The sequence below is a fragment of the Poecilia latipinna genome, unplaced genomic scaffold, assembly GCF_001443285.1.
Source record: "Poecilia latipinna isolate Pla-1442-1.1 unplaced genomic scaffold, P_latipinna-1.0 Scaffold1341, whole genome shotgun sequence".
NCBI classification, from domain to species: domain Eukaryota; kingdom Metazoa; phylum Chordata; class Actinopteri; order Cyprinodontiformes; family Poeciliidae; genus Poecilia; species Poecilia latipinna.
The window spans coordinates 107,664-121,212 of record NW_015113957.1 but is presented as its reverse complement, the minus strand read 5'-3'; the positions used below and the strand labels follow the sequence as shown (position 1 = coordinate 121,212).

Here is a 13,549-nt window from a genome sequence, read left to right as displayed (position 1 = left end):
ACTCGCAGGTAGACTCAAACTGTTTTAGAAAACTTCTAGGCGAAAGGAAAGAGAAACTTTTTTTCTTTTAAACTATTCAATATCTATTGCTACACCTAAGCCCGATTGTTTGAGTTTAGTGTTTTTTGATGATGATCCCCTTTCCGTTCCCACTGATCACGCCCTGACTCCCGTTCGTTGAGCCTCCCATCTTCCCCTCCTCTTTCTCCTTCTGTCTCTCCATCAATACCCGTCACTCCTCCCCCTCTCCTTCTTTCTCTCTGATTTTCTCCAGAGACTTTCAGTTTTTGAACACCACATTGTTCTTTCCTCCCGGCCCTCCGCTCAAGTAAAAAAAAACAAAAAAAACAGAAGCACAGGTAAGCTTGCATGGATTTGAGATTTCCTCTTTGAATATTCCATTTTATATCCGTTTTCCGGATGGAAGTGCTGGGGCTGCAGGGCACAGGCTGCAACACAGAAGGCAAAAATCATTTCTGCATGAAAAATGACTTGAAAGTTTGATGGTTTTGCATTTTGACAGCTTAGTGTGAAATGAACATGTTTCTATGTTTTCACAATGCTTTTGTTTGGCTTTGAAGAGTATTTCCTCATCCTTGGATCCAGAGTCTCTGCTGCATTTCCACTGGGTCTGAAATCAATCAGCCTAGAAATACATGATCTGCAAACCTGATTTTGTACATCTGCCATGTAATAAAACGCTTTTTTGTTGTTGCTGACAGCCTTTAACGTTGAGCCCCAGTACTGTTTTCAGAGTAGCAAAGAAACGTTACCCATTTGCAGTTTGTTCATTTCTGGAACATTCTGGATTTGTCTGGTTTTATTTGGGCTTTAGATGTAATTACTTTATAACGGTGTTCGAAGACTACGACTCCCTCGTCTGCTTTACATGGAGTCATATGTCAAAATACATTGAAGTGGGTGTGGCCACCGCGTATGTTGTGCAGGCTTCACAGCTTTTTTCATCACCTACAAAGTGTTTACGTCTTTATTTCCCTGCTGTTTTTAACTTTCATTGTTAATACATGAGTTCTAAAAAAACAACAAAAAAAACAAAGGTACTTTTTTATTTAAAAAAAGAATATTTTTCCTGCTTTACTTCCTTCTACAGATGCTTCTCGAATTAGAACATGAAAAAAAGTGTCTCAATAATTGAATTAAGGTGAAATATTGAGTATCATTACTCAGTAATGTTTTGTTGTTACTTTTAATTAGCTAAAAGCTAACGAAAACCCAAAATTAAGGGGGGTTTTTTATATTAGAATATTACATAATGCTAAGATTGCGCAAAAATGATGGCCTAGGTTTTTTTTTTTTTTTTTTTTTTTGCCAATAGGTGATTTAGGCAAAAAAAAAAAGTCATTATAAAAAAAATTACTTTTCTCATAAGTTTTTTTTTTATTAATGCTTGGAATATGTAACTGTGTAACGATTATTAGCCTCATACACCAAACTGAATGCCAATTTTTTTTTTGTTTCCTTAAAATTGTTATTCATCTGTAGAAAAGATGTTTCAATGAACGTTATTTATCTTTCACTTTTCCTGTTTTTAACTTGTGTAACCTTATTGTGTTTTTTTTTGCCAGCTTCTCTTTTTCTTTCCCTGTCCACAGAAGCCATGTTTCCTCTCCATGTCACCCTCTTGGTACTACTGGCCAACATCGCTCGGTGCCAGTATTACGACTATGACTACCAGCCATTTTCCATGCTTGGGCCATCAGGGCCAAACTGCAACAAAGAATGTGATTGCCCAATCAGTTTCCCAAGTGCAATGTATTGCGATAGCCGCAAGCTAAAGTTCGTCCCTGTAGTTCCCACTGGGATCAAGTACCTGTACCTGCAGAACAACTTGATTGAAGAGATCAAGGCAGGAGTTTTTGATAACGTCACCGACACCCTGCGCTGGCTGGTGCTCGACAACAACCAGATCACCAACGCCAAGATAGAGAAAGGCACGATTGATAAACTGACGGCCCTGGAGAAGCTATTCTTCAGCTTCAACCAGATCACAGAGGCGGTCATTCCTCCCTCGAAGTCCCTCGAAGAGCTGAAGATGACGAACAACAAGTTGTCCAAGTTCCCGTCCGGACTCTTGAACGACAAGGAGAATTTGACCTCCGTCAGCCTCCAGCACAACGAGCTGACCACTGAAGGCATCGCAGACGCGTTCAAAGGCCCCAAGAAGCTGCTGTCGTTGGACTTGAGCCACAACAAGCTGAAGAAGCTGCCGGCCGGAGTCCCGAGCTCGCTGGAAATTCTCTACGCTGATTTTAACGAGATCGATAAAATCGGAGCAGGGTACCTGAAGAAGCTGCCCACCCTGCGGTACCTGAGGGTCTCCCACAACAAGCTCCAGGACTCTGGGATTCCTGCCGGGGTGTTCAATGTGACTTCGCTCTTGGAGCTGGATCTGTCGTTCAACAAACTTCAGTCGATCCCTGAGATCAACGAGCAGCTGGAGCAGCTCTACCTTCAGGCCAATGAGATCAACAGTAAGTTTATGCTCTGCATATGAAGATATGACGAGACATCTTAATAAACTTCATTTTAGATATTAGTCAATTAGTCTGACCTCCAGCAGAGCCTGTCTGAATGTGAGCTGCCATCTTACACCAGATTATTTAGTCATTTTATTTTCCTGCAAAGAGTTAAAAAAAAAAAAAACACCTTTTGAGATCTCCCTCCTTCCCCCCAAAATAAAAAGGTTTTTGTTTCTGTTGGTTATTAGGACAGTCATGTGTAGCATTTGAGTAAAGTGGAAATGACAAGAACTTGACAGAACGGATCGGCGTTGGTCATTTTGACCTTTTGCCGTATCACTTGTTTCATAACCAACTTTTTCACACATGAAAACAATATTTTGCTCCAACTCTCCATCAATCAGAACGCATCACTGGAATTAACTGTAAGAAAATGAAAATGTGGGATCAGCATGATCACAAGTCTTAATCTTTCATATTTCCAGGAGTCAACTGTCCCAAGTAATGATCAAAATCAGAATCGACAGAAATAAAATTATATGTAATTCAATTATTCTGTATGTGAGACAATAATTCATCAAAATATTAAATAAATACATATATCATGATTAAGATTATGGATGCAAATATGTTGATTACAGGTCAAAAATGTAGGTATGCTGGGACAAAATTAATCTACTTATGTACCAAATAGTGGTCCAAATCGACAAAGGGGGGGAATTAACCCAAAGTCAAAAAGGAAATCTCAATTAATCTGAGATTTAAGATGGTCGAATATTTAAAGTAAATATTCCGAAACACATCACAAAGCTTACAATAGGTCATAACATCATTTAAAGGATGCAGTGGATGGCGAGAATCAAATGTAAAGCTTGGGAGGACTCTAACCTTCACCACCTGTTTTCTGTTACCCACAGAGTTCGATCTGGCGAGTTTCTGCAAGTTTACAGGACCGCTGAACTATTCACGTCTCAGACATCTGCGTCTGGACGCCAACAACGTCACGCACACCGACATGCCCCCCGAGTCCGCAAACTGCCTGCGTCAAGCTTCGGACATCATGTTTGAATGAGAACCTCCCCGCCGCCCCCCGTCCGGTCCAAGAGTCCACCATCTGCTGCCATGACAACGTCAACCCAAAGCCCTCGTGGATCAAGATCCCTCATACGTCTGTGCACTCACTGCAAGCATTTAGCAAATATGAAATATTGCTCTCATCTCCATTTGTCTGCTGTCATAATTTTACTTTTCTTTCAAAACACACATTCGCAGAAGAAAATGTGGGATTTCATTGGAAACACAGTAAAGCAGGAGACAAATTAAACATTCCAGCTTTGTATATAAATATGCCAATCATAAAACCCATTGGAATGTCTTACTTCCTTGAATATCATAATTTAGCTATAAAGTAATTTTGTAATCTGTCTTGTATGTTCCATGTTTGTATGTTAATGATATGTAGCACAATCCAGATAGACGTCCTCAGATTTCAGAGTGTAATGTAAGCAAATGTGAAATAGCTGAGCTGATTCATAGCAGCCATATTTTAGCATCTTGAATGTATCAAAGTGGACAAAAAGGAAAAACACCGGAGTTGTGAACTCACAACTGCCTGCTTTAAATTTGACTTTTTTTTTTCTTCATATTAACAGCGTAAAAGACCCACAATTGTTTTGTTTTGATAAACGAAATGCCTTCTGCACAAGAAAATAACTTTTTGAAGCAAGCAATAAGTAATATGCATTGCTATTGTGCTTAAAGTTTCATACTTTGTATTCTTGTAATAGGAAATAAAAGTTCAATAACTCATATCTGGAGTCATTTTTTGCATTCAGTGCAAGTTATTATGTACCACACTGATTAGTTTACTTTCACAGCATTTGCAGTTTTTAGCCACAATAAATGCAGTTACGTCAGTATTATATTTATGTGGTAAAATTAGGATATTTCCAGGGGTTTTTATGTTGTGCCTGATCCTGCATGTAGATTAAAACAATAAGAAAACCGAGTACTGTTATCAGAAGATAAAAATATCAAAATACAATAAAACACATGCAGCAAGATTTGTGCTGAAGCTGTGAAAATTGGAAAAAGTGTTTCAAATTTTAAAAAAATCCAAATTTAAACATTCCTAATTCTCAAAAAGTTACACAATTATTTTGAAACTCCCAAAGTTACGGGGCCTGTCTTCAGCCAAAAAAAAAAAAAATCAAACGGTATCTCGGAAATAATTCCAAGGATGCAAAAATATCTTCTTGATAACCATGATGTCATAAAATGTTTGAGGCTTTGACTTAATTCATCCACAAATATAAATTAGCCATTCAAAGGCTTAGAAAGGCATCATGACCTGGGTTCCACCAAACTGTTCAAACAGATCGCAATCTCAGTGCAAATAGGTTTCAGACTTTAAAGAAAGTCAAAGTCTCTCATTATAATGACATTTAGTAAATGCAAATAATTTAGCAAGTTACAAAATTAACTTGGAAAAGTTAATTTTCCAAGTTAATTTGACATAAAACAGGAACAATTTTAGTCTGATTTAATGTCAAACTAGGAAAAGTCTGATTTGCATCTCTTCATATAGAATGAAAATTTATTTCACCTTTAGTTTTCACTTAGGATATGATCCCTATTTGCTTGGCTTGAGGTAAAGACTCCCCTTTATGCTAAATGAATTTTAACAATACTAAATGGTTGAACAACAAAAAACTATCCCTAGGCGGAGCCCATACATCTCATCCCAACTCACTTAAAATGAAATTTAGCCGCTATGAAGTGAAGCGCTTACACCACTTTCTTATGAAATGAATCTGCATTAACTATTTCTGCTGTTGTAGAAGAGTAGAAAAGATAAAAATAAAAAAATGTGCGTTCTCCACACTCCCATAACCATCTTACGTCGTGTTACAAGTTTGCTCCAACAACTGCTTCTATATTTCACGTTTTCATACAGTCATTTTCACTGATTCTAAATCTAGGACAATTTCCTCCTTCACGCTCTGCTGTTGCTCTTATTTAAAATCCAGGAGGAAAGCTCCTGCTGTCTGTGTCTAGACAATAAAGTCCTTCATGAAGCGGTAAGCCTCAAATCTTCCCACTTCAGACGGTGAGTGAACGTACAATCAGCTTTTGCCGTTCGCCGGCCGCCGAAGTTTATCCTCCAGTCCAGACCATCTCCAGCTGGTCTCCCTGTTTGCACTCGTTTTCTGCATCCATCCATCATCTCCCTCATCTGTTCTCCATCTCCTTTTTCAGATTTCGGGTTAGGGTAACTTTCACTTTTTTCTTCTGTCGTCTTGTAATGTTTTCTGAAACATTTACTTCTTTTATTTTGTTTTGTTTTATTTTGTTACATTTTAAATGTTCGCATTTGCTTAGTTTCTAATTAGAAAGCTAAAAGATTTGTACTAAAAAAAAAACCCAAAAAAGGTAGCTGTTAGAATCTGGGGAATGTAAAAAGGCTGTTTTACAACACGTCCCATTAAGATGTGAAAAGTCTTAAAATAAATGATGATTATGGAGAATTTCTCTGCTACAGATGAGCTCTGGAGATTTTATTTACCTTCCTTACAGTCCTATTTTTTTGTAAATTTTAGCAAATTTGGTTCTTTTATCATCATCTTTTATCCAAGTTTAATCTTTTTGGTTATTGTCAAAAAGATTAAATGACCAGATCATTGTATTTTCTTAGATTTTCCACACAAATCTATTCCTTTTTGTTTGAATTTTACAGGGTATAACTGAATTTTGAAAAAAGTTGAAATGGTTTGTCTATGTTTTCGAAATAAAACAAAGCATTTATCAAGTTAACAAAAGTCTCTTAACAAGGCATTTTGTTCTAAGCTGATGCAAAAGTTGCCAAAACCTCACAGTTTTAGCTTCCATTAAGAACAACCAAACAGTCATTTAAAGTTTCTGCAAGGGAAGAAGAGTCCTGTCTGAACAATGTATTTGACAAAAATGCTTTCTACTTGAGGATTTGGGGGTAGAAATATTAGCCTTGGGTTGTAGCAAAAGAGGGGCAGGTAACTCCTCTGCAACCTCACCTGTCAGCTTAGTATTACACCCCAAGGCCTGTTCACTAAAACCGAGCCATAAACTGGTCTTGTACTCATTCCCAGTTATGAGTCAAAAGCAAATCCTCCATTTAAAAAAAAAAAAAATGGTTTAGTTGGGTGGGGTTCCAGCACTTTATGGCTCTGAAGCCAACTGAAGATTTTAGAATAAAAAGTTGAAAGAGGTGGGAGAAAAACTGCTGGGCTGGCAGAAAATGTTAAGTGACAATTTCTGAAGGGACATCCCAGCTCGCAGTCGTCCTCCCACCGACGAGACTTGCTCTAACCACTCGGTTCAACCGGTGTGCAAGGTGTTGCATGAAGATCTAACAGCAACTGAGGTCCAATCAGTGTCTGCTGTGAGAGAGGACAATCATCACTGTGAGATTCTGGAGAGGTGCGTTAGCCAAACCTCACCTGTCTGCAAACACTTCGTCTGGAAAAGTAGGTAATAATGTTAGTTTTCTTATTTTGTGATAAGTCTTGTGAGTTGTTGTGGTTAAATTTGTATAACGGTGGAACTAATGTAAATTTTTGTTTTGGCTTTTATCGTCTGACCTTTCATGCCAAAACTCTACAATAAAATCTCTTGACTAGTTTTGAAATCTAAATCTTACGTGTTTTGTTGTTGTTGTTTTTTACATATTGGAAAAACAGCAACATTCAACTTGGCTCCACTTTTTAAACCTACTATTGTGATTTTATTTCCAAACAACATGTGTCAGTGAAATCCACCCCTATGCAATAATTACCCATAAACTGGGTTAACTTCTCTCAACTCTAGATGTAACGATCCTGCTGACAAACTCCCACAGTTTTAAAACACAGGAAAACTGGATGCAGTTCTGCAAACTCATACTGTGCACATGAAGGCTGCTGTGTAATTATAATAGCTGGCTCAGTGTAAAAGATCCTGGCAGGAAATTAGTACTATGAGAATCCTCAGCATGTGTTTCTCTTTAGTTCTCTCAGGCACGATGTTGCAAGTATTTGTTTTCAGTAAATATGCGTTTCATTTTACAGACATAGTAAAGCTGTGACTCACTGTTCAGCAGCAAATCTTGCACACAAGGTTGTTTTTTAAAATGCATTTTACTTTTTTCTCAGACATGGCATCAGTTCTTGGTCGTTTTTGCACATTCCTGACATCCTGCTGAGCTTAAAACTTACAGGACGGAGGAGTTGCATCAAGCTAACCTTTAGCAGTGATGCTTTATAAAGTAGATAGATTAATTAGAAGAGCTGTTGTTCAAGAATATATCAAAAATCTTCTTAGTAAGACTCTTCTTTTCACTCATGTAGAGTGGGAAGAATCCCTGTAGAGTTGTTTACAGTATAAAATGTGTTGTGTTTTTTCCAAACAAAATCCAGTTTTAGATTATTTATCCATTATGCAATCTTCCAAATTTGTGTAGATCAATTACCAATGCACACAAATACACCCTGGGGCGAAGTGGAGAAACTCTAATGGGCTTGTACTGCTGATCAAGGATAAGTGTTGCTCCTATCCTCACAGGTTGGCAGGGATTATCTCGCATTTGATCCTTTGCCGTCATCGTCAGAAATTAGCACAGTCTCACGCCTGCATGTTAAAAGGCCATTAAGCTTGATGTTAACTCAGCTCTGCAAAAGAATTTGCATTTTATGCCCGAAGCAAAATCTCGTAAACTTAATTATGACGTCAGTCCAGTAAAACCGTTACCTCTTGCGCCAGCAGCTAATGTGTTCAACTTGGACTTTTTTTCATTTCCGTGCTTGATGTTATATTAGCTCATCTGGGCAAGATAAAACACATCCCAACCCCAGAAAACCTGAAATCCTTGAAAAATTAATATCAAATATCAAATTGAATTCACTTCACAAGACAAACTGTTCAAAATGATATCAATTATATAGAATTTAGTCAAATCAATCCAGCATATTTTAACAAATTCGGTTCTATTTAGGTCAATTTAGATCCAGTTACATGAACATTCCAGTTCAATTTAAATCACTGCATGCCAACTGGTAAAATGTTACACAACATTGGGATCCCAACTGGCTCTAGCTTCGCAGCAGGCGGGATCCAGTCCATTTAAACAGGAAGAAACCTCCAGCAGAACCGGGCTCAGTATGACGAGCTGTTTGCTGAAACCGACTGGGAGTCAAAAGGATAGGAAGCATTTTCAAGTATTGCACTCTACTGCAAGAGTAAAGTGCAGTAACAGTTCAGCCTATTGCTTAATTCGTGAAAGAAACACTGGGTCAGGAACACTTCGGGAAAAGGAAAAACAAAGAATATACAGTTTTTGGCAACAACTCTGCCTTCAATTACTCCATTCAGGAAAAGGGAAACACAGTTGTACTAGTTAGTTGTACTAACCAAATTACAGATTGATGATTTCAGCAACAGCTTCAACATTCACTCAGGTTACAGTATCACTAGACCAGGAGTGTAACGGTTAATGGAAACAGACATAGCTAAACACAAAATCATTAGTTGGAGAACTTACACCAAACAAAAAAATAATTAATAAAAGCAAGATATTCATTAATGACTGAATAGGAAAGACAGTCACTAGATCATGTTTATCTGGGGAAAAAAACTTTATAGGCAGCCATTGCAAAAAGAAATGGAGAGAAGCAGGTGAAATCAGCAGTGTGAAAAATTAACACCTAGGAATTCCTGACAAGTGAAATGAGGGTTTAATTTGTTATCAATATATCAGTTGTAATAATATCAGTTATATGTGCTTTATTTTTCCGAAGTTTGCCCTCCAGCATTGACCACGGTGTCCTGTTTTCACCGTCCTGGCAGACAGGCTGTCTTGTTGGATAACTTTTAAACTCTGTTTAGTTAATTTCCATGTTGGGATACAGACGTCTCTACCCATTACACTGACTTTGTGTTTAGACACTACGTTCGCTGTTGTCTGTAAGCAGATAAACTTTGTAACTTGCAGAGTAATTGATCCTGATTGCCCTCTCAATAAATTACCCACAAATTTAGCTTAGAAGTTGATAAGGGGCACTGGATTTATTTAAGATCGGTCATTCCTGCATGAGGACAAAGGCCTGTCCATGTGGACATTAGCAATCCAAGAACAAGTACATCTAAGCAAAGTGGGCCATGTCACTGAGCATTAAAAACACTTAACAACCCGTACAACTCTAGGGGATTATGACCTGCTTTGTTTGGGTCATCTGATTGGCTAAGAAGGGCTTTAAGGTCATCCTGAGTGACAGGTTGGCACATGTTGAATGAAGCAGGCTCTGGTACAAATACGGGGGACTAAGACGAGCATCCCTGTCATTTCAGACCACGCTTGATCACTTACTGAGGAAGGACATTGCAAAGAAAACTTTAGAGAACTAAAGGTAAGATGAGCTTCTGAGAAGAAGAGAGATCAGTCATGCTTCCCTGTGATTATAGGTGGAGATGTTTATTAGAATGAAACTCACGATTCTGTGATAGAAACGATTTTGTATTCCATTTGTCGTTGATTGTTTTGTCTAGCAGTCCCCATTGATGCTCGGTGGAATGACATTTGCACGACACCTTGTGTACAAACTAAAGTCAAAAGCTTTGGTCTTTCTGACCACAGGCACAGCTCTGAAAAAGGGGTGATTCAGCTTTGTCTTTGAAGTGAGCTCATCCAGGGAAAAGTATGCCCTATGCAAAATGAGTTCCAGACAAACATGGAGCGCATCAAGAATTTAAACAAGCAACAGATGGTAGCTGAGACAAATCAAGCGAAAGTTTAAAGGGGAGGACTGACAGGAGCCGACGAGACCTCCGCTAGACCTTGTTCATTCTTCTTGTGATTTTTGCTTGTAATGCTTCTTTATTAGCATGTTCATGGTGAGTCACTGAACTCTAATCCCTACAAATTGCATATTTCTTTTTTTGTATGTCTCAATACGTCAGCTAAAAAAGCTGTGTAATGAGCTTTGTAGTAAGGTTTTTTTTTCCAATTACAACTGAACAAGCAGCATCTTTCCACTGACTCGTCTAAAGCAATTAATGTTGACCCAGTCTTTTAACCTCTTCTTTTGAAAGTAACGGAAGCTGATGCTGTATCTAAAGTCCTCTCGTCAGCAAAGTCCCTACAGAAGATTTGATTGCTCAACAGCAACTAAATTAATGAAATTTTGGTTTCCTATTTGACTTATGTGTTATATTTTCTCTTTCAAACATAGGTCAACATGGCTGGTCTCCAGAAGATTTTGGTTGTTTTGTGCCTGGTAACACGAGCCATCAGCCAGGACATGCCTTACGAGGAACTCCTTGCCCAAATACAAGCCTGCCCCAGGGAGTGCAACTGCCCCCAAAACTTCCCTCGAGCCGTTTACTGTGACAACAAAGGGCTGAAGAGCATCCCTAAGATCCCCCCTTACACCTGGTATCTCTACCTGCAGAACAATCTGATTGAAACGATGCCGTTAGATGCGCTGCAGAATGCAACACAGCTGCGCTGGATAAACCTAAACCGCAACAAAATTACAAGTGACAAAGTAGGCGAAGGTGTCCTAGGTGGGATGAAACATCTGGCCCACTTGTACATGGATGACAACCTCCTGTCTACTGTTCCTTCACCACTGCCAGTCAGCCTGGAGCATCTACGCCTCTCTCGCAATCGCATCTCCAAGATTCCCGCCGGTGTGTTTGTTGGCCTGGACAAGCTAAACTTGCTGGACCTCCAGGGGAACAAGTTGATGGACGACGGCGTCACTGAAGTGAGCCTGAAGGGCCTCACCAGCTTGGTCCAGATTAATTTAGCCAAGAACCAGCTGAGTAGCATGCCCCTTGGACTGCCGCCTACCACCACCCAGCTTTTTCTCGACGGTAACAACATTGAAAAGATTCCTGCTGACTACTTCAAAGGTTTGCCCAAAATGGCATTTCTGAGGCTCAACCACAACAAGCTCGGCAGCGCTGGGATTCCAAAAGACATTTTTAATATCTCCAGCATGCTGGACCTGCAGTTGTCTCACAATCAGCTGACTGAGGTTCCAGTCATTCCCTCAGGCCTTGAACACCTCTACCTTGACCACAACAAGATTGCAAGTAAGTGTTAGCTGAAGAAAATAAAAGGTGTTTTGGGAATCTTGATTTGTAGTACGTGAATCTAAATGTCTTGTTGCACTTCCACTTACTCTTTTCCAGATGTGAATGGCTCTAGCGTGTGTCCCGTTTCTGTTGATTCTCTGGACGACTCGACGAACGACGGCGTGCCAAGACTTCGCTACCTCCGACTGGATGGCAATGAGATCAGTCCACCGATTCCCAGGGATGTCGTCTTGTGCTTTCGCCTCCTTAGGTCTATTGTTATCTAAACAGAAAACCAATAATGTGTTGTAAGCTAAATGACTTTCTGCACAATTATTGAAATGACGTGGATGTTGTTCCAGTCAATGAAACTTGAAAAGTCATCCACTGACATTAAGCTTTCCATTGTTTCATCTTGGAAAGTCTTTCAAGTAATAAAAAGAAATAAAATCTGGAAAAAAGCACACTGATCAATAGATGTTTTTGATATAATATTTGCTGACCATTAGCTGTGCCTTATGTCAGTGAAGATACCAGTCAGTAGACCCCTGAACTTGTGTGTAAATAAATACAGAATGGGATATGGTGAGATTTGGGACTGAATTTCGAAAAGTTGCAAAATATCCATATTCTCAGTTTTTTGTTTTGTTTTTGTTTTTGTTTTGTTTTTTTTTTACACTTTATATTTGTAGATTTGGTGTTTTTATTTGCTTTTCAAAAGACGATCTGTCAAGTGTGCAGAAATATATATACTGTTGGTAATTTATTTTTATTTAATATTGGCTAAGAATTTGAATCCTGTGAATACTCATGGCCAACATTACTTCTTGTTTTGTACACAAAAATGTGAATATTTGCCAACTTATTTTTAACATTCTGGTCATTTTTTCTGAATACATTGTGCAAGGGTTTTCATCTTAAATTATCTTCAATAAAACTTAGAATGAACATGTGATCATGCAACTGTGTTTTTTTTGTTATTGTTTTTTGTTTTCGCAACACTTACATGAAGATTAAATATCTACCAAATTTTGTGTAGATATTAGCGTACCTTTATATACTTATCTCTGTTATTGTTCTGTCCAATTGTCTGTCAGTTTCACCAGTTCTACAAAAAAACATTGCATAATTTTGTCTGCAAAGTCCATACACAATACTGAAATCGATTTTGAGCAATAACATTAGCATGCTAGTGTTAGCATAACACTTGAAACACTGACAGCAGCAGGGGAATTCATTAAAGGCTGTCACTGGTTGTGTCACATAACCATGGGTGCTTTAGGTGAAGTAAATATATACAAATGTAGAAGGAACACCAGATAAATTCAATACTAGTTTTTAAGAGTTTACTACACAATACAACCACACTAGCTGGCTAGCTAGTCAGGCTATGTAATCTGCCTGTGGTCAGCAGCTTAACAAAGATACAGCTAGAGTTTTTCTAGCCAGAAATGTTACTAAACAGAATGTTTTACACACCATAATATTCTAGTTCTGCCGCTGCTTGAACCTCAAATTGTGCAATAACTGTTTACAGTGGAAAACTTCAAAAACACTTAGCTGGTTCTTTTCCCAAAAAATCTCAAGAGATTTCGCCAGGATTAGGCATCATAAGCCATTTGAGTCAGGCTGGCAGTATACTTTTACTGCTGGGCAACTGAAATTAAACAGAGCCATAATGAACCGTTTAACAAACGAGATCAACTTGGAGCATTTCATGTGTCACACAAGTTGCTCTGTCATGCAATCTATCCATCGCCCTCTCAAGAGATGGTACTTTGAAGATTTCATTTGATCCTCTTCCTCATTTAGAAACTTCAAATGGAAAAGAAAAGCTTCTGGATAGAAATCTTAGCTCATATAGCAGGTGCAGACAGATTTCCAGCTTTCCCACTCCGCCCTTTGTCTCTCACTCATCAGAAGGTTTAGAGTTACTGTGGGATGAGTGGAAGAGGCAGCATGTTGAGACAAAACTCTGGGGA

The 13,549-nt window shown here is 38.6% G+C and overlaps 2 protein-coding genes across 4 annotated transcripts; both read left to right on the top strand.

The window, feature by feature from the left end:
• The first annotated feature begins 219 nt into the window (after positions 1-219).
• On the top strand, positions 220-3,833 carry lum (lumican). The gene is made up of 3 exons (XM_015055911.1): positions 220-359; positions 1,587-2,492; positions 3,398-3,833. The coding sequence occupies exons 2-3, from the start codon at positions 1,619-1,621 to the stop codon at positions 3,550-3,552; spliced, it is 1,029 nt and encodes a 342-aa protein (XP_014911397.1). The 5' UTR covers positions 220-359; positions 1,587-1,618; the 3' UTR covers positions 3,553-3,833.
• Positions 3,834-6,788: 2,955 nt separating this feature from the next.
• On the top strand, positions 6,789-12,523 carry kera (keratocan). 3 transcript variants are annotated; one of them, XM_015055892.1, is made up of 3 exons: positions 6,789-6,982; positions 10,718-11,585; positions 11,685-12,523. In XM_015055892.1, the coding sequence occupies exons 2-3, from the start codon at positions 10,724-10,726 to the stop codon at positions 11,852-11,854; spliced, it is 1,032 nt and encodes a 343-aa protein (XP_014911378.1). In that variant the 5' UTR covers positions 6,789-6,982; positions 10,718-10,723; the 3' UTR covers positions 11,855-12,523. The 3 variants fall into 3 exon arrangements, with proteins under 3 accessions (XP_014911378.1, XP_014911377.1, XP_014911376.1); XM_015055891.1 differs by having other exon boundaries at positions 6,789-6,986; XM_015055890.1 differs by lacking the exon at positions 6,789-6,982 and adding an exon at positions 9,797-9,895.
• Positions 12,524-13,549: the final 1,026 nt, after the last annotated feature.